Here is a 26637-nt window from a genome sequence, read left to right on the forward strand (position 1 = left end):
TACGGTCCTTCCGCTGTTGTTATTTACGCGACGCTTTACATCGTCATCGCCAGTGGAAAGTTTGTCCTCTCAGTTATTTACAAGCCGCGACAGTAAATACGGGCCGCGCGGATTCTTCGCCGTTTCGGATATCCGGCGGGCGGGTGTCGCTCGTAACCCCGGCGTGACCTTCGATCGTCACGTGTCCCGGTCGTGTCGGCGGCGACCGCGGCGCAGACGTCCTCTCCGGTGCTGGCGCTGGGAGCGGGCGGACGCATCTGTCAATCGGTGGCTTCCGGAGTTTGTTTTCCGAGGTTTCGTCTTCTTAAGTACATGCTTTCCCCACAAAGCTAATTGCTAGGGACATAATCGGACGTGCGGGCTTTTGACTGCACAAATTTAGGACGATAAGTGCTTCCGTGGAAAACAGCGGACGTTGATTAGCTGGCCTTTTTAGTGTGAGGCGTTCAGGTGCATCACTTGAATGGAGCGAAGTTGAATTTGATAATGACTTTATCTGGCTCAAACTGGTTCCGATCGCCATATTAAAGAGGTGAGAGCATCCCGGAAATATCAGGAAACCTCGTGACCGTCAACTGTCACTTGAAGGAGTCATTTAGAATCCTTGTTTGTGGAGGACATGTTTATTGGCATTAACCTTGCTAGTTCATTCTCGTTAGGGCAGCACTTAATTGCCTGGGTGTTGGTATGGAAACCCAACTATTTATCCTCCAAGTTAGAGGCGCACCCCAAACCCGGGAACGAATGAATGAAGCTGCTCGGATGAGAGGCGGAACGTCTTTATTGACATCTTCCTGGGTCGTCCGTCCATTTTCTGTACCACTTCATCCTCGTAAGGGTCGCGGGCGTGCTATCTTCGGACGAGAGGCGGGGTACACCCTGAACCGGTCGCCAGCCAATCGCAGGGCACATACAAACAAACAACCATTCGCGCACACGTTCACACCTAACGGCAATCTAGAATCTTCAATCGACCGAGCGCGCATGTTTTTGGGATGTGGGAGGAAACCGGAGTGCCCGCAGAAAAGCCACGCAGGCAAACCCCACATTTGAACCCCGGTCCTCAGAACTGTGAGGCAGATGTGCCAACCGGTCGCCTGCCGTGCCGCACCTTCCTAAAAAACATTTTTTACATTCAGGTGAAAGCGACGTCAGCTTCCATTCAGCGTGGCTGCTTTGCAAATGCCACAGCGCCGTCTCCGTTTCCCCGTGAAGGGACATCGATCTGTCGAAGCTGCATTCCCAGTGCTGCAATGCAGTCACAAATCTTCAGGTGTGTCCTCACACCTCTCGGACAGCAGGGGGCAGTCGAGTAGTCGAGCGGAGACCAGGAAGGAAGTGCAGAAAGTGGCGTTATTAGTCCATTTTTTTCCCCTCTTGTGGCTTCGGAAAGACTGAAATAAGAGCCTTAAAAAGACAAATTTGTCACTTTATATTCAACTTTTGATGTACTTTTCCTACATGCGATGGTTGTGCCTTTTCCGTAAAGAGCTTTCTTCAGGCTTCTGATTGGCTGAAATGGTCTCAGGGTTCCCGTAGTGTTTGTCGGTGACTGATTGTTTGCCGTGGTTCTGAACTATCATTTGTTCGTCGCTCTCCAAAACCTTTGATTAACTCCCCGGGCGGGTGTGGATTTCACTCGGCACAGGCCGTGACAGAAATAAACGGTCCCATCTTTGTTGTGCCGGCCGAGCGAGAGCTTCCCTCTTCTCTCTCTCCTCCGCGACTCTCCATTCCCGCTCGGCCTTGATCCGCCGCTCGTCCGCCGCCGCCCGCTTTTCATCCCGAAGCGGTGAGAACGCGCAGAGCGGCGGGGCAAATGTGCCGGCGGGATTCCTGGCATTCTACCGCTGGCCGCGCGGCGGCTCGGCCCGGTGTCGGGTTCCCGGCCGGGGGAGCCGGAGGAGCCGACGGGGGGCCGGAATGGGCTGACGACTCAGCAGCTGAGACCCGCTGTAATCTCTGCCCCCCCCCCCGCCGTAAACCAAATCATCGACTTTGGCCTCTGAAGACCGGGTGGTCCGCTCGTCGGTCCCTTTTCCACCGAGCGGTCCGGTCCAGTTTGGCTCACCGCGCTACGGTTTGGAACGCAGTTTATGTTGTGATTTGGGCCACAACATAAAACAAACATTTTGGGACTCAGAGACCCGTTAACAGGAATAACATTTCCCAAAGACCCCTAAAAAACGTTAGCGCCATTTTGCTTGCCACAGGAAATATTTTTCAAACATTTCGATCGATTATAAATGAGAGGAATGAACTACGGTGAGCGCCTGCAATTTTGGGGGGAACCAATCCTCCATTATTCGTGAAAAAACATATTTGCTACTTTGGTGCAGTAAAAGTATACATTTGGCTCCATCGTGCGGCATCTTTGGTGCCAATGAGCTATGCTGAAGTGAGTTGAGGAGTTTCATTTCGGCAAAAGGAGTGCTGCAGCACCATCCTGTGGCACTTTTAGGCAATTATGTCTTTTGAGGTTGCAACTGAACAATTTCCACTTTTTGTGGCATTGTAAGTTTGAATACGCAATACGCTAGTTATACTTATGCCAGTTTGTCAACTGTGGACCTAAACAACAATCTTCAGTGGACACACTAGACTCCACCCTTTTGGTACCGTGCCACTGCGTAGGGGTACCAATTAAAAAAAAAAGCCCCAAAACTGCTCCTTCAGCGCTGAAAGGACAAGCTCATGATGATATCAGTCCAAGAGTCATCAGGCAAGCAGCAGCTGTAGTAGTGTTGCATTCAAGGACGGCAAACTGCTGCGTCACAAGCGCTAAAAGTCACCTCCACCTCGCTGAGTCAGCAGCCGCTTCCCGATTTGGCAACGCGCACCTCTGCAAGGTCTACCGGATGCACCGAGCGGCGGCGGCGTTACCGGGAAACACCCGCGCCTCCACCCGCCACGCACGCAGAGGCTTAAAAAAAGATCCCGGCGTGTCCCAAGTTTATTTATTTATAAATGGTGGAATGTCGAGCCGGTGTTTTTATTTTTTTTTTAGCCGCTGAATTAAACATCAGCTGACTCAGCAGGAATCGCACCCCCACTCCCGACCGAGCTCGCCGTTTCGAAATCCCATTCTGATTGAGTATTGATCACCGCAATGCTGCGACCTGCAAAGGTTGCGATCAGAAGACTTCGAATGTCATCCCGTTCGGACGTGGGGGGGGAAAAAATGAAAAGAAATGAGAGAAATGTCAGCTTGAAGGCGACTTAATCAGCCGATTGGCTGCACGCGTGCACGGAGCGGATGCTCGAACTGCGACAAGGCAGCTGTCAATCAAAGTCGTCCTGATGCTCAGTCAACTCCAGATTGTTTGTTTCATCGTCACCAGTCTTCTTGCCTCCTTTTTGCATGCGTGTGCTTTATAGATGCTAACGAGCGGCGGCATCGACGCTCGTTAATTAAGAGTGTCCGCTCGCCATCGATTCGGGTTTCATTTGTCAATAGGGCGGCTGCGCTTTTGGCCGTTCGGGCCTCGGTGGCGCAAAAAATGCAGATGAGCGGAAACAAAAGTGTTCAATTGCAGAAAAGAATCCACATTCGTTTAAAATAAGGAGCTGGCACGTTCTTTCCCCGCACTCACGTCAATTTTCTTCGAGCTTCCTCGCGCGTTTTCAGAAGTTCATTAAAGAGCTTGATTTTGTAGAATGAAAGGTGAACATTCTTACAAAAAGCTGCCCCTTGAGGCACAACGTGGCACTGTTCTTCCACTGCATGGAGTCATTTTTGCGGCTGTGCCTTATTTGGCGTAGGTGGGTTTTATTTTGAAAGTCCTAAGAGGAAACTGTCCCTCTCACGGTGTGTGCGTGCTTGGCTCGCGTGTGAAGGTGCCCATCATAAGTGCCTGTCCCGGCCTCTTGGCCCCTCTCTCCCTCTCTCTCTCTCTCTCTCTTATCAGTCGTTCTCCCCACTCGTGACTCAGTTTTTGGGGTGGAGCGGGGGTCCGCAGCGGTGATGTCACGCGGCTGAGGGACGCCAGCGTCAGGGCCCAGGTGAGCGAGCTGCCACTGTGCTGCGGTGCGGAGTCCCTCCACTGGCCGGCGTCGCTCAAGATGCTCATCGCCGGCGGCGCCTGCACCCCAAGCTCGGACGCGCTCGCTCCCTCTTCCGCTCGGATCCCGGGCCATGGCGACTTGAGCCGCGTCCTCCGCCGCCGCCCGCAGGATGTCCCAGGACTACAGCAAGTAGGACGAGGTGTGTTTCTAGGGCAGGTGTCCGCGTGCTGCGCGAAGGCGCCCCTGCAGCATGACGCTGCCGGCCGCGCTCGTACTCTGGACTTGCGTGTGGGGGGTCGTCGCCCCGGGCGGCCGCAGCGGCGCCAACGGCACTGAGGTGGAGAGGCGCTGGGAGACGCTGTTGTCGCGCTCCTACCTGGGCCTCGCCGGCGGGCGGGCGGCGCGGCCCGACTGGCAGAGCGACTACTTGCGGGGCATCAAGCGGGTGCGCCGCCTCTACTGCAACGTGGGCATCGGCTTCCACCTGCAGGTGCACCCGGACGGCAGGATCGGCGGCGCGCACCTCGAGGACCCGCACAGTGAGTACGCGTCCGGTTGTGCGTAAAAGTCGCCGCGCGAATGGCAAAGATGATGAGGTTGATGATGATGATGATGATGATGACGATGATGACGATGCCAACGGTCTTCAGGTCTCATCGAGATCTCCAGCGTGGAGCGAGGAGTGGTCAGCTTGTTCGGCGTCAAGAGCGAGATGTTCGTGGCCATGAGCCGCAGGGCCCGGCTCTACGGGACGGTAAGTGTGCGTGTGCGCATGGACACCAATGACCCCCCGCCCACACACACACACACACACCAAAATAACATTTGAAAGAATACAGAGCCAGTATTTAACAATGTCACGAAATATCCCATCATAACTTACCAAATTAATAAATATAATTTACAATAGTTTTGTCGTCTAACACGTCTTACTTTGGCACCCTAAATAAATCCCTACTTGACCTTTCAAACTTCAAAATGCAAGAAGTGTCATTTAGGCGTCCGCGCATAACGCCTGATGCCATCGCCTCCGTTTGCGAGCAGCCGGAATTCCCTCCCTGCTCCGAGATGAGTCCAAAATGGCGACTTTATGAGTGTCGCTGTGTTATTAATATTCTTTCTGGCACGCACAGGGGTCACATGTCCGAATGTTCCCGCAGATTTTGTTTATATTTAAAGGAATTAGCGCTCAGTGTAAACGCAGACACAAAGACGATGAACAACTTTAAGACAGACAATCTGACAATACTCACAACCATTTATTTGTTTTCACCCATTCCCAAAAATTACGAATATTCCCGCAGTTTATGAAGTGAGTGGTGAAATTCTTCGTTTGTGTCTGTATTATACTGCCTCCCGGTGGCCAAGGTGCATACACTACAAGGAACAGCACAATGTCCGTTGAATGGAGGCAAAAACAGTTTAATTCTTTACATTCTACTTAACGTGTACGATACTACAGAGTGCTATTTTTTCATCAAAAACGAATTGTTTTTGTTGGGGGGGGGGAGCAGGAATGGATTAATGGCATTTCCATTCATTTCAGTAGTGAAAGTTATGCTGCCATCATGTGACAAGCATGCTCTGTTGTGTTTAAATCAGGGCATGGTCATCTCACAACCCTTTTGTTCTCTGGTTTCTAGCGGCGCTTCGGCGACGAGTGCAAGTTCAGGGAGACGCTGCTGCCCAACAACTACAACGCCTACGAGTCTTTTGTTTACAAGGGCTTCTACGTGGCCCTCAGCCGGCACGGGCGGGCGCGGCGTGGCGACAAGGCCACCACCGCCGCCACCGGCACACACTTCCTCCCTCGGCTGTGACTGACGCTGCCGCCGCCGCGCGGCCATTTTGCACACGCAGATTTTATTTCCTTCCAGGTAACACGCCGTGTCAATGCCAACGAACTGCGCAAATGTTGATCCTGTTATTATATAAATATATATATGTATATTTGGAGAGCTATCTTTGTTTTTGTCGGCCATACTGTGCTGCTTTTTGAGGCCTTTGCCGCTCTCGCTTGATGCTTACCCAGCTACGCTATATGGACACGCCCCTTAATCTAGAAATAAACTCTGAGAAGAATTCAAGAGCTACGACGGCATGCGTGGGTGAATTTGGTGCGCACAAAAATTCAAACACAAAAGTCGCTTCCGTCCCAATAAAGCGATGCCTTGAGATACGAGTGAGCCCACTCACGAGTTTTTTTTAGATACGAGTCGTCGTTCGGACGATTTTTTTGCTTTGACTTGCGAGCTAAATTTGCGATTCCCAGTTGACGCGTACTGCAAAAGTCAACCGAAAATGACAAGGTTGTGTTTTGAAAATAAGATACAAGTCCGCTTGCGAACAATACAAAAAAGCCATAGACTCTCACGGTCTGTGTTCTGGTTTGGGTTGTGGTTAGTTTTGTTCCATGTTGTTCATGTCGTGTGCTCATTTAGTTCTTGTGTCCACCTGTTCTCGTCAACCTGCCACCTTGTGTCGACCAATCAGCTCCCTCCAGCCGCTCGTGTCGTGTCCAGGTGTTCCTCGTTGTCTCGTCAATCTCTTTGTATTTAGTTTCCTGGTTTCTTGCAGCTCCTGTTGGTTCATTGTCACTGTCTCTGTCTGTGCCACATCTCGGTTGTTGTTTCCATTTTTGGTTTATTCAAGTGTTTCTTTGTTACTTTGGATATCTGTTGTGGGACTTTGTTTTGTTTGCTTTATCCATGTTTGGCATTTTTGGGAGATTTAATATAGTTTTTTGAGGTCCTCCATGTTTTTGCCTCGCCTTCCTCTCCTTCAAAAACCCCAACTGTGACATAGACGGGCTAAACTTTGGATAATACAACAATATTCCCAGGTATATATTCTTTATTCTCTGTGCGAAGATCTACTATTACTGCAGCTGTGACTGACTCCTCACATGTCCGTATGTCTGCCTCCTGGTGGCCAAGGTTGGCATACCAGAAGGAGCGGCACAATTTCCATTGAATTGTGGCAAAATCGTTTTAATTCTTTACATTTTGAGTGCTGCTGCATTACTGTGGATTTTATAAAGTACAAAATTATAGCGTGCTATTCTTTTCTGGTTAAAATGTTTTTTTAGAAGTCTGGAACGGATTCATGGACCTTTCCATTCATGTCAATGGGGAAAGATGATATGAGTGTTTTTGCTTCACATGTGGTCAGGGAACGAATTGGTCATATCTCAAGCACCAGTGTCCATATAGTGTTTGTCGCTGACATGGAGCAAGAGCATATTGTCTATGCTTGTCAGGGTCTTTGTCTTTAATTACCTCAAAGCACTGAGTTTGAGACGAGGGACGCACGGAACAAGCGTGAGTGTGTGTGCGTGTGTGCGTGACTGACTTTAAATGCACTACTTTGCTCTACGATTTAAAAAGGTGCCTTGGCGCGCCCACCCAAGCCGCCCCCCTCACCCCCCACCGTGCGCCACCCCCCTTGAACTTGCATGTAAGAGACACCCGGCCGAGGCGAAAAATAGGAATGACGATCCGGAGCAGGCCTCGAGGAGGGGTTAGGGGTTGACTGCGTGGGGGTGGGAATGAGTCCGAGACCATCTCTGGTTCTTTGCACTGTAATTAGATCGTCATTTAGAGCAGAGAGGCGCCCAATAAAACAGAGTGAGACCTCTGTAGTGTGTAGATCAAGCGTGACCACAGTGGAACCTCCAAAGTGCGACACAATCTTTGACGCTGCTCGACTTCCGAGCCGTTCTAACTTCAAAACGGTGTCCCCCGAAGGTCCCGTAGGTGCTGTCGGCGAGCCACCTCGTCGCCGCCTCTAGGCAGGAGAGGAGGGGAATGCGGAGAGAGGAGAAGCGGCAGTAAAACAGGCCGAAATCCCCGTCGGCGAGTGACTAGTTGCGTACTAGGAAGTGGTTTAAATGCTCACCCCTTGTAGGCGCACAGCAAAAATCTGCTAATTACCATCTTGGGTCATGATGCTTTTAGCTTCATGCTAATTATGTTAGCATCTGCTTGGTCAAATTAATTGGTGTACTTAATTGGCACACCACTTTGAGGGGGCGTTGGGACTTTGGGGGTTCCACTGTTTACCATACGCTGAGCTGCTAAAATGTTAGCACACATTAAAACTGCTGTTGCATGTGATTAAAAAAAGAAGAAAAAAAAAAGAAACCATAGACTATGTAAATATTGCAAAGTTCAAAAATGAATTCAGGAGCTTTTATAGAAGGAGACACCAGATGTTTGTGTGCGAGTTGGTGAGTGTGCACGTGCCCTTGGCCTTTTCTCCTGTGTGTGTGTGTGTGTGTGTGTGTGTGTGTGTGTGTGTGTGTGCGTGCGCGCACAGCTCTTCATTTTCAATGCAGTTAGGGACAAGTGTCGCATGCAGGATGCAGTAAAGGACAATGCAGCAAAACCATGTCATCGGTAATCCCGTTGGAATTAATTGTACTCTCAGTACTCCGGGCAAATGTATTTGTACTAAATTAGTCCTGCATCGAACGCCACTGTCCTTCTGTTTATTCCGTGTTGTGCGACAAGCTAGTTGGGCCTGATTTAATGGAACTTGCAATATTAACGACAAGACCGCAAACTCGCGGACTGGCCTTCCACGTATTTCCTGTTCCAACTTCTACATCAGCCCATTTAGGCGGGAATCAAACTAGCTCGGAATTAATCGTACTCGCAATATTGCAATGTTTGTTTGTTCAAAAGGGGCTCACATTTTATTCTACTTTCCATTCTTATAGCCGCCGGTCTAGGCGACAACTAGTCGGGTCTGGATTGAGTCTACTCGCAATAACAAATTTGTTCACACAAAAAGGTCCTGAGCCAAACGCCGCTGTCCTTCTGTTTACTTCCGAAATCAATTCATACTGCAGCCTGTTTAGGCCGCAAACTCCTCGGGTGTTAATTAATCCTGCCTCAAAAAATATATGTTCTGTCAAACTCCGCCCGATCAGTAAATGCGGTTAAATACGTTCATCACAGCCGTCGAATGAAAGCAGCTGGCATGCAGCGTCCTGCTTCTTCCACCTCAAACTGTCCTTTTTGTCTCAAGCTGCTCTTCTTGGCTTACAGACTGCATACTAAAAAAAAAAAAAAAAAAAAATTCAAATGTCCTCAATAAAAGCATCTGGACCCAAAAGAGTGTAGCTTTGTCAATCCAGATTTGTCCTTGTTCTTTGCTCAGTCTTCTGAAATCAGCCGAATTGTTACTGAAGCGTTGGCATGCGTGCCAACACCTGCTGCCTCCGCTTGACTGCCACCCAAAAACGTTGACAGACTGTCCCCAAAGCGAAGCGAGCTGACGTCCTTTTTTGTTTGTTTTTTTGTTTTTGTTTTGTTTTCTACGTACGTACGTGCTGTGCACAGCAGTCCACCACTGTAATCCTCAGATGCCGCCGAGAATTAAAACGTTTGTAAGAACTCACTGCTGCCCCGAGTGTCCACTCGCGCAAGTCACACTCACGCCACAGTTCGAGCCTTTTAAAAGATGATTCTATACATTGAAAAAGCAGAAATAAAAAGTTGGCTAGAATATACTGCAACATAGATTAGGCCCTTAATGCATTTACTGACCGTAACATTGGGAACACCCACATGAGCCAATACAAGAGCTACATTAGTCTTTTTTATTAATTTCTTTTTTTTTTTTTATTTCATTTTCGTGATCGTAGTTTGCAGCAAGATGCAATAACCGCATTAGCATTAGCCAAGTATTTGTTCATATTTTCAAATGCATTTAGTAAGTTATTAGTTCTTTGTGAATTTGAAATATTGTAATGATTAAAATAATGCACATCGTAAGTAGTAAGTTTATTAAACATGTTGATTACAAAAATGGAAAAAAAATAATAAATGGAAAGGAAGATAGGATTCACCCACCCCAAAAAAAACGTTTCTAATCTTGGAAGTTGGGATATCGTCCACAGTAACAAAAGTCACCTCTGTTGACTTTAGTTTCTGTCGTTAATGTTAAATTCGGTTATCATACAAGAAGAACAAATAAAAAGGGAAATAGTCAGTTCTAGTCTTAGGGCTTACAAAAGGAATAATGTATCGTTCTTATAAAATAAGATCCAATATCCAAGTTGTATTAAGTTCTCTTTTTATTGATTTTTCAAATTTTAGGTCAGTTTTAAGACTTGTACGTCTATTTGCGTTTAAGAATGGCGCCATCTGCCGGCCAAACGGTGCAAGCGTTGGGCAGGTGCGTGGAGGCAATTATGCATTTGTTCACTTCTTCACCGGAACACCGGAATTTCCTCTCGGAGGTGGGCACGGATGAGTCAAAAAGCCAGAGTCCCGAAATTAGAGCCGCACCGTGCAACAACAAGTCTGGTGGGCCGCCTGGGCCGCGGGTCTAAACACGCCCAGGTGGAAGTGGCCCTTCCGCCGCTGCAAAGCCGCACATCTGCGTTGGTGGACGGATGCGACCGAGCAGGGGCGGTCCTTAAATAGCAATCGGCTCCCAGCACGACTCCACAAGCCTCCTGGCACGACAGCAGCACCATCTGCTCCGGGATGGAGAAGGCCACGATGCCCAGCGCGCCGGTCCGGACGCTCGCCCTCGCCCTCCTGCTGCAGGGCATCCCCGGGGGCGACGCGGCGCCCAACCCGTCGCCCCTGGTGGGCTCCAACTGGGGCAGCCCGCGGAGGTTCTTGCACCTGCAGACCTCCACGGAGCTCAGCAACTTCTACTTGGAGATCAAGCTGGACGGAACCGTGCGGAGAAGCACCAGCAGGAATCCGTACAGTATGCTCCTCACCTGTTCTTCGTCTGCATCTTGTTGTTGTTGATGTTGATGATGTTGGTGTTGGCTTCGTCGTGCAGGCGTCGTCATGCTGAAGGCGGACACCAGGGAGCGCGTCGCCATCCTCGGCGTGAAAAGCAGCCGATACCTGTGTTTGGACCTGGACGGAACCCCCTTCACTTCAGTAAGTCGCCGCCTCATCCTCCTCGTTTATCAGCTCCATTTACGCACGCTTTTACGCGCAAAGCTTTCACTCCGTTGGAGACGTTTTTGTAAGAAAATGATAGATAATAAATCATGCTTTTGTTGGAGAATTTAATAAATATAAGGGAATATAAGAGACTCTGCTCGTGTAAATATAGAACAAGGAAACCGCAACAAATATCAACGTTAAAAATATATCAAAGAAAATGTAAGCCATTGTACAGTTTACAGGGAATGGGGAAGCATCGATTAAATAAGACCGATAAGAAGCAGAAAGTACATGCAATTTAAAAAAAAAAAAAAAAAAAAAAAAAAAAGTAATAAGGAATTATTGGTGAAAAGTATATTGGGAATTCTAAGATTGTATTTAAGACTATAAGGTAAATAAAATACACCTCATAAGGAATGTGAAATGAGCAAAGCGTGATCAAAATATGAAACCAAGGAATATAAAAGGCGATACATGTCCAAATAAGTCATGACTACATTTGAATGTAGTAAGATACAAAAATATGACTGAAGAAAATTATACAAATAATAGAACATGAATACAAAGAAAGATGAGGAATAAAGTGTCTAAATGTAAGAATTTGATCAGATGTGACGTGTTTGTGTTGTGGAAGTGATTGAAATGAATACGAAGTCATGTGCTGCAGCTTTATTGTTGTTTTCTGTCGCACACACGCACACAGGCTGTGTGTCTGCGCGACGACTGCGTGTTCGAGCACAGACTCCTGGAGAACAACCGCGACGTCTTCTACTCTGTGCGCACCGGCATTCTGCTCAATCTGGAGGGCTCCCGCCAGGTGTTCGCGGCCGGACACAACCTGCCGCCCACCTCGCTCTTCCTGCCCAAGAGCAGCACTGTGCCGCTGGAGCGCCTCCTGTTGCACCGGGAGAGGCGGAACCGGCCGCGGGACCCCGCCGGCGCCGCCGCGGGCTCCGACTCCCGGGCCGTGCCGGAGGACGACGACGCTGAGCTGGAGCCGCAGGAGCCCGGGGACGACGGCGCCAACGTGTCGCGGGAGTTGCTCCGGGAGCCGCCGGCCCACGACCCGTGGAGTGTACATTCGTCGAACCCTTCCAGCCCGCGCGGCAGCGGAACCGTGAGATGAGCCGCCGATGCGATGCGATGCGATGCGATGCGCGTGAGTGAGCAACTGCGACAACGACGTGCACTAAAAGCGATGTCTTGTTTTTTCGCGTTGACTTGAAGACTTGGACAAATATGTCATCGCCTACCGCCATATCGACATATTATATTGCAACAAACACAATCACGGAAAAGACAAAGAAAGGGTGCCTGAATAAAATAATAATAAAAAAACCTTAAAATATTTTTATTTCTTTATTCTTAATTATAGTCATCCTTTCTTGGTGGCTGCTTGCTTATACTTTCGTATACTTACGTTTTTAAAAAGTTTAAATGTTAGAAATCTTTTGTTCATTTCTATTTTAGTCATGAAATGTTTCAAAGCAAGGACTTCAAGAAACTGACAAAAACAAAAATTGTATCAGTACAAAATATATATTTAAAATTAAACAGTACATCCATATTTGTTTATATAATTTTTTGCAAATGGTATTTTAGATATTTGAACATTTAATCATGTACAGCTTTAATCACATGCATGCACAATCTCATTATCCAAGATTTGAAACGTCTTTGAGTATTCTAAAACGCTCTATATAAATGTAAAAAAAAAGGTATTTGTTTGCATTAAAATACAGCTTTGATTGAACTTGAATCTATGGTATCCTTTTGAAGGATAGCTGAGGCTTTTGTTTTGGAAAGTCAAATGTAAGATTTCTCAGGATGCTATGACTTTGGCAACCACATGAAAGCTTCCCAAGCTTGCTAAAAGTGAATTGTGCTCATATAAATATAGAACAAGCAAACAGCAATGAAGCAAACATTTTTCCTGACAGCAGGTGAGAAACGTTATTTGTAAATATTCACAAACCAAAAAGCCAAAAAGCAACGTGACCTTTGAACTTTACCAACAGCACCAGCCCCGAACAGAGTATTTATTTATTGAAATACATGCTTGAATTGTAATTTTAACTTATATTTATAGACGGCTATATATTTATATCTCAAGTAATGCTGAGTGTTTGTTCGCCATGGGGCCAAATAAAAGTGCTCAACGAAACGCTTTAAGTGATTCTTCCTCCAATGAACGCATGCAGCAGCAGCATTTAGAAATACGACAACAGAACGTTTATAGTTGTGAAAAGCACGTTTCATAAGATTCACAAATGAATAATTCAAATATTGAGATCGCTGCGGTATGTCATTAAATATTGAAATATCATTGCTGTATCAGAGTGTCGGCGCAGTATCCCGCATCTATCCGTCAAACATCGAGATGTCATCGCTGATTGTGTCGTGTGTGAGAGAAACCTTGCTGACCTTGTGCAGGTGGAAGTTGCTGACTCGACGGTGGCCTCTTTTTCCTGGGAGAGACCACGTTAGACCAGGGTTGAAGTTCCCCTTGAGGGAAACTCGAGGAAAAACTGGAAAAATAAAACGAAAATGACATCACAAATTAGACCTCATCAGTAGACATGTACAGGTGGTGGTGATCAAAGGCGTATTTGTTTGGAGACCTTAGTTCTTATACTAAGGCGTTTGAAAAAAGAAGTTTTGTAGTGAGGCATTTAAAAAAGGACGATATATAGTGAAGCGTTTAAAGAAAGACAAGGTGTTTAAAAGACTCCAAGCAGAATAGTCGTTTAAAAAAATAAAATAAATAAAAAATAAAAATAAAAAGGCGATGTATAAGATTACTTACAATCACCACAAAAAAACGCATGGTTATATACATGGTTGTTTTTGTCACCCCCAAAAACGCCTTAGGATACATGTTTGCTTTTTTACCGGTTTTTTTTTGTCACCACAAAAAACGCCTTACAATACATTGTTGTTTTTTTAACGCCAAAAAAACACCTTACTATACATTGTGTTTTTTCTACCGCCAAAAAAACGCCTTACTATACATTGTCGTTTTTTCCGCCAAAAAATCGCCTTACTATACATTGTCGTTTTTTTACCGCCAAAAAAACGCCTTACTATACATTGATGTTTTTTTACCGCCAAAAAAAGCCTTACTATGTCGTTTTTGTCACCACAAAAAACGCCTCAATATGTCGTTTTTGTCACCACAAAAATCGCCTTACTTTACATTGTCGTTTTTGTCACCACAAAAATCGCCTTACTTTACATTGTCGTTTTTTACCGCCTAAAAAACGCCTTACTATACATTGTCGTTTTTTACCGCCAAAAAAAACTCCTTACGATACATTGTCGTTTTTTTACTGCCAAAAAAACGCCTTACGATACATTGTCGTTTTTTTACCGCCAAAAAACGCCTTACTTTACATTGTCGTTTTTTTTGGTCTCCTTTTCACCACAAAAATCGCCTTACAATACATGGTCGTTTTTTTACCACCTAAAAAACGCCTTACTATACATTGTCATTTTTTTTCCGCCTAAAAAACGCCTTACTATACATTGTCGTTTTTTTACCGCTAAAAAAACGCCTTACTATACATTGTCGTTTTTTTACCACCGAAAAAAATGCCTAACTATCCATGGTCTCCTTTTCACCACAAAAATCGCCTTACAATACATGGTCGTTTTTTTACCGCCAAAAAAAGCCTTACTATGTCGTTTTTGTCACCACAAAAAACGCCTCACTATAATGTCGTTTTTCTCCCCACAAAAAATGCCTTACAATACTGTCGTTTTTGTCACCACAAAAAACGCCTAACTATCCATGGTCTCCTTTTCACCACAAAAATCGCCTTACAATACATTGTCGTTTTTTTACCACCGAAAAAACGCCTTACTATACACTGTCGTTTTTTACTGCCAAAAAAACGCCTTACTATACATGGTCGTTTTTCCCGCCAAAAAAACCTCCTTACTATACATTGTCGTTGTTTTACTGCCAAAAAAACGCCTTACTATACATTGTCGTTTTTTTACCGCCAAAAAAACGCCTTACTTTACATTGTCGTTTTTTACCGCCGAAAAAACGCCGAAATATACATTGTCGTTTTTTTTACCGCCTAAAAAACGCCTTACTATACATGGTCGTTGTTTTACCGCCTAAAAATCGCCTTACTATACATTGTCGTTTTTTTACCGCCAAAAAAACGCCTTATTATACATTGTCGTTTTTTTACCGCCAAAAAAACGCCTTACTTTACATTGTCGTTTTTTTACCGCCAAAAAAAACACCTTACTATATACATTGTCGTTTTTTTACCGCCAAAAAACGCCTTACTTTACATTGTCGTTTTTTACTGCCAAAAAAAACGCCTTACTATACATGGTCGTTTTTCCCGCCAAAAAAACCTCCGTACTATACATTGTCGTTTTTTTACCGCCAAAAAAACGCCTTACTATACATTGTCATTTTTTTACCGCCAAAAAAACGCCTTACTATACATTGTCGTTTTTTCCGCCAAAAAATCGCCTTACTATAATTGTCGTTTTTTTACCGCCAAAAAAACGCCTTACTATACATTGTCGTTTTTTTACCGCCAAAAAAACGCCTTACTATACATTGTCGTTTTTTCCGCCAAAAAATCGCCTTACTTTACATTGTCGTTTTTTACCGCCTAAAAAACGCCTTACTATACATGGTAGTTTTTTACTGCCGAAAAAACGCCTTACTTTACATCATTTTTTTACCGCCGAAAAAACGCCTTACTATACATTGTCGTTTTTTTACCGCCAAAAAAACGCCTTACTATACATTGTCGTTTTTTCCGCCAAAAAAACGCCTTACAATACATTGTCGTTTTTTCCGCCAAAAAATCGCCTTACTTTACATTGTCGTTTTTTACCGCCTAAAAAACGCCTTACTATACATGGTCGTTTTTCCCGCCCAAAAAACGCCTTACTATACATTGTCGTTTTTAACCGCTTAAAAAACGCCTTACTATACATGGTCGTTTTTTACCGCCAAAAAAACGCCTTACTATACATTGTCGTTTTTTTACCGCCAAAAAAACGCCTTACTATACATTGTCGTTTTTTCCGCCAAAAAAACGCCTTACAATACATTGTCGTTTTTTCCGCCAAAAAAACGCCTTACAATACATTGTCGTTTTTTCCGCCAAAAAATCGCCTTACATTACATTGTCGTTTTTTACCGCTTAAAAAACGCCTTACTATACATGGTCGTTTTTTTACCACCTAAAAAACGCCTTACTATACATTGTCATTTTTTACCACCGAAAAAACGCCTTACTATACATTGTCGTTTTTCTCCCCGCAAAAAATGCCTTACAATACTGTCGTTTTTGTCACCACAAAAAACGCCTTACAATTCATTGTCGTTTTTTTACTGCCAAAAAAACGCCTTACCATACTATGCTGTTTTTTTGTCACCACAAAAACGCCTTACTATACATGGTCGTTTTTTTACCGCCTAAAAAACGCCTTACTATACATGGTCGTTTTTCCCGCCAAAAAAACCTCCGTACTATACATTGTCGTTTTTTTACCGCCAAAAAAACGCCTTACTATACATTGTCGTTTTTTTACCGCCAAAAAAACGCCTTACTATACATTGTCGTTTTTTCCGCCAAAAAAACGCCTTACAATACATTGTCGTTTTTTCCGCCAAAAAAATCGCCTTACTTTCCATTGTCGTTTTTTACCGCCTACAAAACGCCTTACTATACATGGTCGTTTTTTTACCGCCTAAAAAACGCCTTACTATACATGGTCGTTTTTTACTGCCGAAAAAACGCCTTACTTTAGATTGTCGTTTTTTTACCACCGAAAAAACGCCTTACTATACATGGTCGTTTTTTTACCACCGAAAAAACGCCTTACTATACATGGTCGTTTTTTACTGTAAAAAAAACGCCTTACTATACATGGTCGTTTTTCCCGCCAAAAAAACCTCCTTACTTTACATTGTCGTTTTTTTACCGCCAAAAAAACGCCTTACAATACATTGTCGTTTTTTCCGCCAAAAAATCGCCTTACTTTACATTGTCGTTTTTTCCGCCAAAAAATCGCCTTACTTTACATTGTCGTTTTTTACCGCCTAAAAAACGCCTTACTATACATTGTCGTTTTTTTACCGCCAAAAAAACGCCTTACAATACATTGTCGTTTTTTTACCACCTAAAAAACGCCTTACTATACATTGTCGTTTTTTTACCGCCAAAAAAACGCCTTACAATACATTGTCGTTTTTTCCGCCAAAAAAACGCCTTACTTTACATTGTCGTTTTTTCCGCCAAAAAATCGCCTTACTTTACATGTCGTTTTTTACCGCCTAAAAAACGCCTTACTATACATTGTCGTTTTTTCCGCCAAAAAATCGCCTTACTTTACATTGTCGTTTTTTTACCGCCAAAAAAACGCCTTACAATACATTGTCGTTTTTTCCGCCAAAAAATCGCCTTACTATACATGGTCTTTTTTCCCGCCAAAAAAACGCCTTACTTTATATTGTCGTTTTTTCCGCCAAAAAATCGCCTTACTTTACATTGTCGTTTTTTACCGCCTAAAAAACGCCTTACTATACATTGTCGTTTTTTCCGCCAAAAAATCGCCTTACTTTACATTGTCGTTTTTTTACCGCCAAAAAAACGCCTTACTATACATTGTCGTTTTTTCCGCCAAAAAATCGCCTTACTTTACATTGTCGTTTTTTACCGCATAAAAAACGCCTTACTATACATGGTCGTTTTTTACCACCTAAAAAACGCCTTACTATACATTGTCGTTTTTTTACCGTCAAAAAAACGCCTTACAATACATTGTCGTTTTTTCCGCCAAAAAATCGCCTTACTTTACATTGTCGTTTTTTCCGCCAAAAAATCGCCTTACTTTACATTGTCGTTTTTTACCGCCTAAAAAACGCCTTACTATACATTGTCGTTTTTTCCGCCAAAAAATCGCCTTACTTTACATTGTCGTTTTTTTACCGCCAAAAAAATGCCTTACTATACATTGTCGTTTTTTCCGCCAAAAAAACGCCTTACAATACATTGTCGTTTTTTCCGCCAAAAAATCGCCTTACTTTACATTGTCGTTTTTTCCGCCAAAAAAACGCCTTACAATACATTGTCGTTTTTTCCGCCAAAAAATCGCCTTACTTTACATTGTCGTTTTTTACCGCCTAAAAAACGCCTTACTATACATTGTCGTTTTTTCCGCCAAAAAATCGCCTTACTTTACATTGTCGTTTTTTTACCGCCTGAAAAACGCTTTACTATACATGGTCTTTTTTCCCGCCAAAAAAACGCCTTACTTTACATTGTCGTTTTTTCCGCCAAAAAATCGCCTTACTTTACATTGTCGTTTTTTACCGCCTAAAAAACGCCTTACTATACATTGTCGTTTTTTCCGCCAAAAAATCGCCTTACTTACATTGTCGTTTTTTACCGCCAAAAAAACGCCTTACTATACATTGTCGTTTTTTTACCACCGAAAAAACGCCCTTACTATACATGGTCGTTTTTTACTGCCAAAAAACGCCTTACTCTACATGGTCGTTTTTCCCGCCAAAAAAACCTCCTTACTATACATTGTCGTTTTTTTACCGCCCAAAAAACATTGTCGTTTTTTCCGCCAAAAAATCGCCTTACTTTACATTGTCGTTTTTTACCGCCAAAAAATCGCCTTACAATACATTGTCGTTTTTTCCGCCAAAAAATCGCCTTACTTTACATTGTCGTTTTTTACCGCCTGAAAAACGCTTTACTATACATGGTCTTTTTTCCCGCCAAAAAAAACGCCTTACTTTACATTGTCGTTTTTTTCCGCCAAAAAATCGCCTTACTTTACATTGTCGTTTTTTACCGCCTAAAAAACGCCTTACTATACATTGTCGTTTTTTCCGCCAAAAAATCGCCTTACTTTACATTGTCGTTTTTTTACCGCCAAAAAAACGCCTTACCATACATTGTCGTTTTTTCCGCCAAAAAATCGCCTTACTTTACATTGTCGTTTTTTACCGCATAAAAAACGCCTTACTATACATGGTCGTTTTTTTACCACCTAAAAAACGCCTTACTATACATTGTCGTTTTTTTACCGTCAAAAAAACGCCTTACAATACATTGTCGTTTTTTCCGCCAAAAAATCGCCTTACTTTACATTGTCGTTTTTTCCGCCAAAAAATCGCCTTACTTTACATTGTCGTTTTTTACCGCCTAAAAAACGCCTTACTATACATTGTCGTTTTTTCCGCCAAAAAATCGCCTTACAATACATTGTCGTTTTTTCCGCCAAAAAATCGCCTTACTTTACATTGTCGTTTTTTCCGCCAAAAAATCGCCTTACTTTACATTGTCGTTTTTTACCGCCTAAAAAACGCCTTACTATACATTGTCGTTTTTTACCGCCTAAAAATCGCCTTACTTTACATTGTCGTTTTTTACCGCCTGAAAAACGCTTTACTATACATGGTCTTTTTTCCCGCCAAAAAAAACTCCTTACTATACATTGTCATTTTTTTACCGCCAAAAAAACGCCTTACAATACATGGTCGTTTTTTACTGCCAAAAAAACGCCTTACTTTACATTGTCGTTTTTTCCGCCAAAAAAACGCCTTACAATACATTGTCGTTTTTTCCGCCAAAAAATCGCCTTACTTTACATTGTCGTTTTTTACCGCCTAAAAAATGCCTTACAATACATTGTCGTTTTTTCCGCCAAAAAAACGCCTTACTATACATTGTCGTTTTTTTACCACCGAAAAAACGCCTTACTATACATGGTCGTTTTTTTACCGCCGAAAAAAACGCCTTACTATACATGGTCGTTTTTTACTGCCAAAAAAACGCCTTACTATACATGGTCGTTTTTCCCGCCAAAAAAACGCCTTACTATACATGGTCGTTTTTTACTGCCAAAAAAACGCCTTACTATACATGGTCGTTTTTTCCCGCCAAAAAAACCTCCTTACTATACATTGTCGTTTTTTTACCGCCAAAAAAAACGCCTTACTATACATTGTCGTTTTTTTACCGCCTAAAAAATGCCTTACAATACATTGTCGTTTTTTCCGCCAAAAAAACGCCTTACTATACATTGTCGTTTTTTTACCACCGAAAAAACGCCTTACTATACATGGTCGTTTTTTTACCGCCGAAAAAACGCCTTACTATACATGGTCGTTTTTTACTGCCAAAAAAAACTCCTTACTATACATTGTCATTTTTTTACCGCCAAAAAAACGCCTTACAATACATGGTCGTTTTTTACTGCCAAAAAAACGCCTTACTTTACATTGTCGTTTTTTCCGCCAAAAAAATGCCTTACAATACATTGTCGTTTTTCCGCCAAAAAATCGCCTTACTTTACATTGTCGTTTTTTACCGCCTAAAAAATGCCTTACAATACATTGTCGTTTTTTCCGCCAAAAAAACGCCTTACTATACATTGTCGTTTTTTTACCACCGAAAAAACGCCTTACTATACATGGTCGTTTTTTTACCGCCGAAAAAACGCCTTACTATACATGGTCGTTTTTTACTGCCAAAAAAACGCCTTACTATACATGGTCGTTTTTCCCGCCAAAAAAACGCCTTACTATACATGGTCGTTTTTTACTGCCAAAAAAACGCCTTACTATACATGGTCGTTTTTCCCGCCAAAAAAACCTCCTTACTATACATTGTCGTTTTTTTACCGCCAAAAAAAACGCCTTACTATACATTGTCGTTTTTTTACCGCCTAAAAAACGCCTTACAATACATTGTCGTTTTTTCCGCCAAAAAATCGCCTTACTTTACATTGTCGTTTTTTCCGCCAAAAAATCGCCTTACTTTACATTGTCGTTTTTTACCGCCTAAAAAACGCCTTACTATACATTGTCGTTTTTTCCGCCAAAAAAACGCCTTACTATACATTGTCGTTTTTTTACCGCCAAAAAAACGCCTTACAATACATTGTCGTTTTTTCCGCCAAAAAATCGCCTTACTTTACATTGTCGTTTTTTACCGCCTAAAAAATGCCTTACAATACATTGTCGTTTTTTCCGCCAAAAAATCGCCTTACTTTACATTGTCGTTTTTTACCGCCTAAAAAACGCCTTACTATATACATTGTCGTTTTTTACCGCCTAAAAAACGCCTTACTATACATTGTCGTTTTTTACGCCAAAAAATCGCCTTACTTTACATTGTCGTTTTTTACCGCCTAAAAAACGCCTTACTATACATTGTCGTTTTTTACGCCAAATAATCGCCTTACTTTACATTGTCGTTTTTTACCGCCTAAAAAACGCCTTACTATACATTGTCGTTTTTTTACCGCCAAAAAAACGCCTTACAATACATTGTCGTTTTTTCCGCCAAAAAAACGCCTTACTTTACATTGTCGTTTTTTCCGCCAAAAAATCGCCTTACTTTACATTGTCGTTTTTTACCGCCTAAAAAACGCCTTACTATACATGGTCGTTTTTCCCGCCAAAAAAACGCCTTACTATACATTGTCGTTTTTAACCGCCTAAAAAACGCCTTACTATACATGGTCGTTTTTTTACCGCCGAAAAAACGCCTTACTATACATGGTCGTTTTTTTACCGCCGAAAAAACGCCTTACTATACATTGTCGTTTTTTACCGCCTAAAAATCGCCTTACTTTACATTGTCGTTTTTTACCGCCTGAAAAACGCTTTACTATACATGGTCGTTTTTCCCGCCAAAAAAACGCCTTACTATACATTGTCGTTTTTTTACCACCGAAAAAACGCCTTACTATACATGGTCGTTTTTCCCGCCAAAAAAACCTCCTTACTATACATTGTCGTTTTTTCCGCCAAAAAATCGCCTTACTTTACATTGTCGTTTTTTACCGCCTAAAAAACGCCTTACTATACATGGTCGTTTTTTACCGCCTAAAAAACGCCTTACTATACATGGTCGTTTTTTACCGCCGAAAAAACGCCTTACTTTACATCATTTTTTTACCGCCGAAAAAACGCCTTACTATACATTGTCGTTTTTTTGTCACCACAAAAACGCCTTACTATACATTGTTGTTTTTTCCGCCATAAAAACGCCTTACTTTACATTGTCGTTTTTTACCGCCTAAAAAACGCCTTACTATACATGGTCGTTTTTCCCGCCAAAAAAACGCCTTACTATACATTGTCGTTTTTAACCGCCTAAAAAACGCCTTACTATACATGGTCGTTTTTTTACCGCCTAAAAAACGCCTTACTATACATGGTCGTTTTTTTACCGCCGAAAAAACGCCTTACTATACATGGTCGTTTTTCCCGCCAAAAAAACCTCCTTACTATACATTGTCGTTTTTTTACCGCCAAAAAAACGCCTTACTATACATTGTCGTTTTTTTACCGCCAAAAAAATGCCTTACTATACATTGTCGTTTTTTACCGCCTGAAAAACGCTTTACTATACATGGTCTTTTTTCCCGCCAAAAAAAACTCCTTACTATACATTGTCATTTTTTTACCGCCTAAAAAACGCCTTACTTTACATTGTCGTTTTTTACCACCGAAAAAACGCCTTACTATACATGGTCGTTTTTTTACCACCGAAAAAACGCCTTACTTTACATGGTCGTTTTTCCCGCCAAAAAAACCTCCTTACTATACATTGTCGTTTTTTTACCGCCAAAAAAACGCCTTACTATACATTGTCGTTTTTTTACCGCCAAAAAAATGCCTTACTATACATTGTCGTTTTTTACCGCCTGAAAAACGCTTTACTATACATGGTCTTTTTTCCCGCCAAAAAAAACTCCTTACTATACATTGTCATTTTTTTACCGCCTAAAAAACGCCTTACTTTACATTGTCGTTTTTTACCACCGAAAAAACGCCTTACTATACATGGTCGTTTTTTTACCACCGAAAAAACGCCTTACTTTACATTGTCGTTTTTTACCGCCTAAAAAACGCCTTACTATACATGGTCGTTTTTTACTGCCGAAAAAACGCCTTACTTTACATCATTTTTTTACCGCCGAAAAAACGCCTTACTATACATTGTCGTTTTTTTGTCACCACAAAAACGCCTTACTATACATGATTGTTTTTTTACCGGAAAAAAAACGCCTTACTATACATTGTCGTTTTTTCCGCCATAAAAACGCCTTACAATACATTGTCGTTTTTTCCGCCAAAAAATCGCCTTACTTTACATTGTCGTTTTTTACCGCCTAAAAAACGCCTTACTATACATGGTCGTTTTTCCCGCCAAAAAAACGCCTTACTATACATTGTCGTTTTTAACCGCCTAAAAAACGCCTTACTATACATGGTCGTTTTTTTACCGCCTAAAAAACGCCTTACTATACATGGTCGTTTTTTTACCACCGAAAAAACGCCTTACTATACATGGTCGTTTTTTCCGCCAAAAAATCGCCTTACTATACATGGTCGTTTTTTTACCGCCTAAAAAACGCCTTACTATACATGGTCGTTTTTTACTGCCGAAAAAACGCCTTACTTTAGATTGTCGTTTTTTTACCACCGAAAAAACGCCTTACTATACATGGTCGTTTTTTTACCACCGAAAAAACGCCTTACTTTACATTGTCGTTTTTTACCGCCTAAAAAACGCCTTACTATACATGGTCGTTTTTTACTGCCGAAAAAACGCCTTACTTTACATCATTTTTTTACCGCCGAAAAAACGCCTTACTATACATTGTCGTTTTTTTGTCACCACAAAAACGCCTTACTATACATGATTGTTTTTTTACCGGCAAAAAAACGCCTTACTATACATTGTCGTTTTTTCCGCCATAAAAACGCCTTACAATACATTGTCGTTTTTTCCGCCAAAAAATCGCCTTACTTTACATTGTCGTTTTTTACCGCCTAAAAAACGCCTTACTATACATGGTCGTTTTTCCCGCCAAAAAAACGCCTTACTTTACATTGTCGTTTTTTACCGCCTAAAAAATGCCTTACAATACATTGTCGTTTTTTCCGCCAAAAAATCGCCTTACTTTACATTGTCGTTTTTTACCGCCTAAAAAACGCCTTACTATATATACATTGTCGTTTTTTACCGCCTAAAAAACGCCTTACTATACATTGTCGTTTTTTACGCCAAAAAATCGCCTTACTTTACATTGTCGTTTTTTACCGCCTAAAAAACGCCTTACTATACATTGTCGTTTTTTACGCCAAATAATCGCCTTACTTTACATTGTCGTTTTTTACCGCCTGAAAAACGCTTTACTATACATGGTCGTTTTTTACTGCCAAAAAAACGCCTTACTATACATGGTCGTTTTTCCCACCAAAAAAACGCCGTACTATACATTGTCGTTTTTAACCGCCTAAAAAACGCCTTACTATACATGGTCGTTTTTTTACCGCCTAAAAAACGCCTTACTATACATGGTCGTTTTTTACTGCCGAAAAAACGCCTTACTTTACATCATTTTTTTACCGCCGAAAGTTTTTTCCGCCAAAAAATCGCCTTACTTTACATTGTCGTTTTTTACCGCCTAAAAAACGCCTTACTATACATGGTCGTTTTTTTACCGCCTAAAAAACGCCTTACTATACATGGTCGTTTTTTACTGCCGAAAAAACGCCTTACTTTACATTGTCGTTTTTTACCGCCTAAAAAACGCCTTACTATACATGGTCGTTTTTTTACCGCCGAAAAAACGCCTTACTATACATTGTCGTTTTTTTACCACCGAAAAAACGCCTTACTATACATTGTTGTTTTTTTACCACCGAAAAAACGCCTTACTATACATGGTCGTTTTTTTACCACCGAAAAAACGCCTTACTATACATGGTCGTTTTTTACTGCCAAAAAAACGCCTTACTCTACATGGTCGTTTTTCCCGCAAAAAAAACCTCCTTACTATACATTGTCGTTTTTTTACCGCCAAAAAACATTGTCGTTTTTTCCGCCAAAAAATCGCCTTACTTTACATTGTCGTTTTTTACCGCCTAAAAAACGCCTTACTTTACATTGTCGTTTTTTACCGCCTGAAAAACGCTTTACTATACATGGTCTTTTTTCCCGCCAAAAAAACGCCTTACTTTACATTGTCGTTTTTTCCGCCAAAAAATCGCCTTACTTTACATTGTCGTTTTTTACCGCCTAAAAAACGCCTTACTATACATTGTCGTTTTTTCCGCCAAAAAATCGCCTTACTTTACATTGTCGTTTTTTACCGCCAAAAAAACGCCTTACTATACATTGTCGTTTTTTTACCACCGAAAAAACGCCTTACTATACATGGTCGTTTTTTACTGCCAAAAAAACGCCTTACTCTACATGGTCGTTTTTCCCGCAAAAAAAACCTCCTTACTATACATTGTCGTTTTTTTACCGCCAAAAAACATTGTCGTTTTTTCCGCCAAAAAATCGCCTTACTTTACATTGTCGTTTTTTACCGCCTAAAAAACGCCTTACTATACATTGTCGTTTTTTCCGCCAAAAAATCGCCTTACTTTACATTGTCGTTTTTTACCGCCTGAAAAACGCTTTACTATACATGGTCTTTTTTCCCGCCAAAAAAACGCCTTACTTTACATTGTCGTTTTTTCCGCCAAAAAATCGCCTTACTTTACATTGTCGTTTTTTACCGCCTAAAAAACGCCTTACTATACATTGTCGTTTTTTCCGCCAAAAAATCGCCTTACTTTACATTGTCGTTTTTTACCGCCAAAAAAACGCCTTACTATACATTGTCGTTTTTTTACCGCCAAAAAAACGCCTTACCATACATTGTCGTTTTTTCCGCCAAAAAATCGCCTTACTTTACATTGTCGTTTTTTACCGCATAAAAAACGCCTTACTATACATGGTCGTTTTTTTACCACCTAAAAAACGCCTTACTATACATTGTCGTTTTTTTACCGTCAAAAAAACGCCTTACAATACATTGTCGTTTTTTCTTACTTTACATCGCCTAAAAAATGCCTTACAATACATTGTCGTTTTTTCCGCCAAAAAATCGCCTTACTTTACATTGTCGTTTTTTACCGCCTAAAAAACGCCTTACTATATATACATTGTCGTTTTTTACCGCCTAAAAAACGCCTTACTATACATTGTCGTTTTTTACGCCAAAAAATCGCCTTACTTTACATTGTCGTTTTTTACCGCCTAAAAAACGCCTTACTATACATTGTCGTTTTTTACGCCAAATAATCGCCTTACTTTACATTGTCGTTTTTTACCGCCTGAAAAACGCTTTACTATACATGGTCGTTTATTACTGCCAAAAAAACGCCTTACTATACATGGTCGTTTTTCCCACCAAAAAAACGCCGTACTATACATTGTCGTTTTTAACCGCCTAAAAAACGCCTTACTATACATGGTCGTTTTTTACCGCCTAAAAAACGCCTTACTATACATGGTCGTTTTTTACTGCCGAAAAAACGCCTTACTTTACATCATTTTTTTACCGCCGAAAGTTTTTTCCGCCAAAAAATCGCCTTACTTTACATTGTCGTTTTTTACCGCCTAAAAAACGCCTTACTATACATGGTCGTTTTTTTACCGCCTAAAAAACGCCTTACTATACATGGTCGTTTTTTACTGCCGAAAAAACGCCTTACTTTACATTGTCGTTTTTTACCGCCTAAAAAACGCCTTACTATACATGGTCGTTTTTTTACCGCCGAAAAAACGCCTTACTATACATTGTCGTTTTTTTACCACCGAAAAAACGCCTTACTATACATTGTTGTTTTTTTACCACC

General features: G+C 42.1%; 2 protein-coding genes across 2 annotated transcripts; both read left to right on the forward strand.

Annotated features, from left to right (window-relative positions):
* Nucleotides 1–4175: 4175 nt before the first annotated feature.
* LOC133396922 (fibroblast growth factor 6-like) lies at nucleotides 4176–5904 on the forward strand. Its single transcript, XM_061667219.1, has 3 exons — nucleotides 4176–4544; nucleotides 4656–4759; nucleotides 5649–5904. The coding sequence occupies exons 1-3, from the start codon at nucleotides 4256–4258 to the stop codon at nucleotides 5823–5825; spliced, it is 570 nt and encodes a 189-aa protein (XP_061523203.1). The 5' UTR covers nucleotides 4176–4255; the 3' UTR covers nucleotides 5826–5904.
* Nucleotides 5905–10502: 4598 nt separating this feature from the next.
* fgf23 (fibroblast growth factor 23) lies at nucleotides 10503–12051 on the forward strand. Its single transcript, XM_061668452.1, has 3 exons — nucleotides 10503–10734; nucleotides 10813–10916; nucleotides 11629–12051. Exons 1-3 carry the CDS (start codon nucleotides 10503–10505, stop codon nucleotides 12049–12051), a joined length of 759 nt encoding a protein of 252 aa, XP_061524436.1.
* Nucleotides 12052–26637: the final 14586 nt, after the last annotated feature.

The sequence above is a fragment of the Phycodurus eques genome, chromosome 22 (genome assembly GCF_024500275.1).
Source record: "Phycodurus eques isolate BA_2022a chromosome 22, UOR_Pequ_1.1, whole genome shotgun sequence".
In the NCBI taxonomy this organism is placed as follows: domain Eukaryota; kingdom Metazoa; phylum Chordata; class Actinopteri; order Syngnathiformes; family Syngnathidae; genus Phycodurus; species Phycodurus eques.